At 36.7% G+C, this 3,209-nt stretch overlaps 1 protein-coding gene across 1 annotated transcript; it reads left to right on the forward strand.

Moving 5' to 3' along the window:
• Positions 1 to 475: 475 nt before the first annotated feature.
• On the forward strand, positions 476 to 1,513 carry LOC132162018 (uncharacterized). The gene has a single exon (XM_059572298.1). The coding sequence runs from the start codon at positions 476 to 478 to the stop codon at positions 1,511 to 1,513; it is 1,038 nt and encodes a 345-aa protein (XP_059428281.1).
• The last annotated feature ends 1,696 nt before the right edge of the window (positions 1,514 to 3,209 follow it).

The following is a 3,209-nucleotide window of genomic DNA, read 5'->3' on the forward strand; positions in this document are numbered from 1 at the left end:
AGACCATTCATTTGCTTCAAACATTAGTAATTGCATAATTAGCTATTTTATGCTTCAACCACGGGTTTGAAGCATTACTCCCATTCATAATTTATTACTAATTTTTAATTGGTAATTGCATAATTTTTTTTTTTTTTGATATCTTTATGCCTATTCTCTTGTGCTTAACATAAAGTCAGGATTAGAAGATGTATCTTTTATATGATTAACTCTCATTCAAGCATTTCATTAAATTTATAATTTATTTATTTATTTATTTTTTCAGATTTAGAATTATCGTATATATTAATCAATATATAATCGAGCTTTCATTAAAACAAATGTCGAAATATATTTTTCATTGTTAGGCTAGTGGGTGCTAAATACAATTAGAAAAAAGAAAAACGATTCAATGTGTTATAGTTAGTAATGGACAAAAGTTGATGGTTAATATGTTTCTACGCATTTGATGTAGTTAGCAATGGACAAAAATTGAATGACAAAGAATAAATGGTCGGAGGAGTATGTGAGGGGGGTTAATGACTTTTTGGAGTTCGCATTTAACAACGAAACTCATAGTGGTAAGATTCGTTGCCCGTGTACGAGGTGTGCCAATGGCACCTCGTGGGTACGGGGTATGGTACACGCACATTTGATAAATTACGGAATTTGTCAACGTTACACTTGTTGGTATGCTCATGGAGAACAACTTGGAACTACTTCTAGTCATCAAGCTACTAACACCCATTTTCATAGGGAGCCAATACATAACAGTTCGAGTGGGATGCTTGACATGTTGCATGAGGTTTTTTCTATTGTTACGGATCCTAATATGAGTCAATGCCCTATATCTGAAATGGGTGGGGAAGCTGAAGGAGTACACAAAGATCGACAAGGTACTAGTCAACGCCCTATATCCGAAATGGGTGGGGAAGTTGAAGGAGTACACGAAGATCGACAAGGTACTAGTCAGGGTACTGAAAAGTTTTATGAATTCCTCAATGATGCTAAGAAGCCACTATATGAAGGGTGCACAGAATATACTAAGTTTACTGCTATTGTAGACTTGTATAATTTAAAGTGTATGTCTGGGTGGAGTAATAACTCATTCACACTGTTGCTTGAAAAGTTGAGTAAAATGCTTCCACCAAATGCGTCGTTGCCCAGTAACACATATCAAGTTAAAAAGTACATGAAGGAGTTGGGGCTTGGATATGAGAAGATTCTGGTCTGTCGTAATGGTTGCATGTTGTTCTGGAAAGACAATGAGAATCTGGAAAATTGTACTGTGTGTGGAAAATCGAAGTGGAAGGCTATTATGAATGTGGCTAAGTCATCTAAAAAATCGAAGAAGATTTTGCGGTGGTTTCCTTTGAAATCAAGATTGCAGAGGCTATTCATGTCATCAAAAACCGCTTTAGATATGAAGTGGCATGCAGAGAATCGCACGAATGATGGGGTACTAAGGCATCTAGCCGATGCCTTAGCTTGGAAGGCATTTGATTCACAGTACCCCAATTTTGCTTCTGACTAGCGCAATGTCAGACTTGGATTAGCATCAGATGGTTTTAATCCTTTCGGAAACATGAGTACAAGTTACAGTACGTGGCCGGTTATTTTGGTACCGTACAATTTACCTCATTGGATGTGCATGAAACAATCATCTTTAATGTTGTCGTTGATTATTCCAGGCCGAAAATCACCCTATTTCAAAATAGATGTGTACCTAGAGCCTTTAATCTTAGAGTTGAAGGAATTGTGGGATGTTGGAGAACCAACTTATGATGTATCCTCTAATTAGATGTTTACGATGCATGCTGCCTTGATGTGGACGATAAATGATTTTCCTGCGTGCGGTGATTTGTCTGGGTTGAGGACAAAAGGACGGAATGCATGTCCTTGTTGTATGGGTAATACAAAGTCTAAGTGGTTAAAATATGGGACCAAATTTTGCTATATGAGGCATAGACAATACTTGCCAATGGATCATAGGTGGAAAAAGAAAAGAACACTGTTTGATGGTACCCAAGAATTGAATCATCCACCTCCTATGCCAACTGGCGATGAAATATGGAGACAAGTTCAAGGTGTTGATAGTGTCGCTGAGGCTATTAGGAAAGAGGTGGGTCCTGATGAGCAATCAATATGGAAGAAGCAAAGTATTTTCTTCACATTGCCTTATTGGAAAAATAATATGTTGCGCCACAATCTTGATGTAATGCACATAGAGAAAAATGTGGTCGACAATATTATTGGCACGTTGTTGAACATGAAGAACAAAACGATGGATAACATAAAAGCACATTTGGACTTAAAAGAATTGGGTGTAAGACTTGAACTTCACCCAATTCCTAAAGGTGCAAACAAGACGTATTTGTCCGCAGCTTGTTTCACAATGACTAAGAAGGAGAAAACGGACTTCTTAAAAGTTATACAGAATGTAAAAATGCCTGATGGACATGCTTCAAACGTGTCACATTGTATCAAAGTTGAAGAATGTAGTATTGTAGATTTGAAGAGTCATGATAGCCATATTCTAATGCAACAAATTATGCCAATTGCTTTGTGCGGATCCTTACCGAATAAGGTTGTGAAACCTTTAATAGAGTTGTCTGGTTACCTTAAAGAGATTTGTTCCAAAACCCTAAGATTGGAAGATTTGGATCGACTTGAGTCTCGAATCCCTTACATATTGTGCCAATTGGAAATGGTCTTCCCACCAGGATTTTTCACAGTGATGGTACACCTTCTCGTACATTTGGCTACTGAATGTAGGCTAGGTGGACCCGTTCACTATCGGTGGATGTATGTCTTTGAAAGGTGTGAAATTATTTTATTGCAAGCTAGTATTATTTTTTTCTTATTTGACATGATACTTATATACTTTATTTAATATAGGTGCTTACATCGATATAAGGGTTATGTACGCAATAAAGCGTCACCTGAAGGTTCTATTGCTGAAGGGTACATAGTAGAGGAATTATTGACGTTTTGTTCGTGCTATTTGGAATCATCGCAAACGGTATTCAATAGACCCATTAGAAACCATGACGATGCTAGAGGAGAGGTCAAGAGTTTCAATCTTGATGAAAAATCATTGCCTCAGGCACATCGATATATACTCTTCAACTCTGATAATTTCATTCCATTCCGCATGTGAGTTTCATTTTTAATTTATACACTTATAAATTCATTACATTTTGAAAAAGTAATCGTAACATGAATTTGTA

Source organism: Corylus avellana, chromosome ca1 (assembly GCF_901000735.1).
Source record: "Corylus avellana chromosome ca1, CavTom2PMs-1.0".
NCBI classification, from domain to species: Eukaryota; Viridiplantae; Streptophyta; class Magnoliopsida; order Fagales; family Betulaceae; genus Corylus; species Corylus avellana.

What these genes read in the sequence shown, in the direction of transcription:
- LOC132162018 (XM_059572298.1), top strand. Translation starts at nt 476, where the DNA reads ATGACAAAGAATAAATGGTCGGAGGAGTATGTGAGGGGGGTTAATGAC.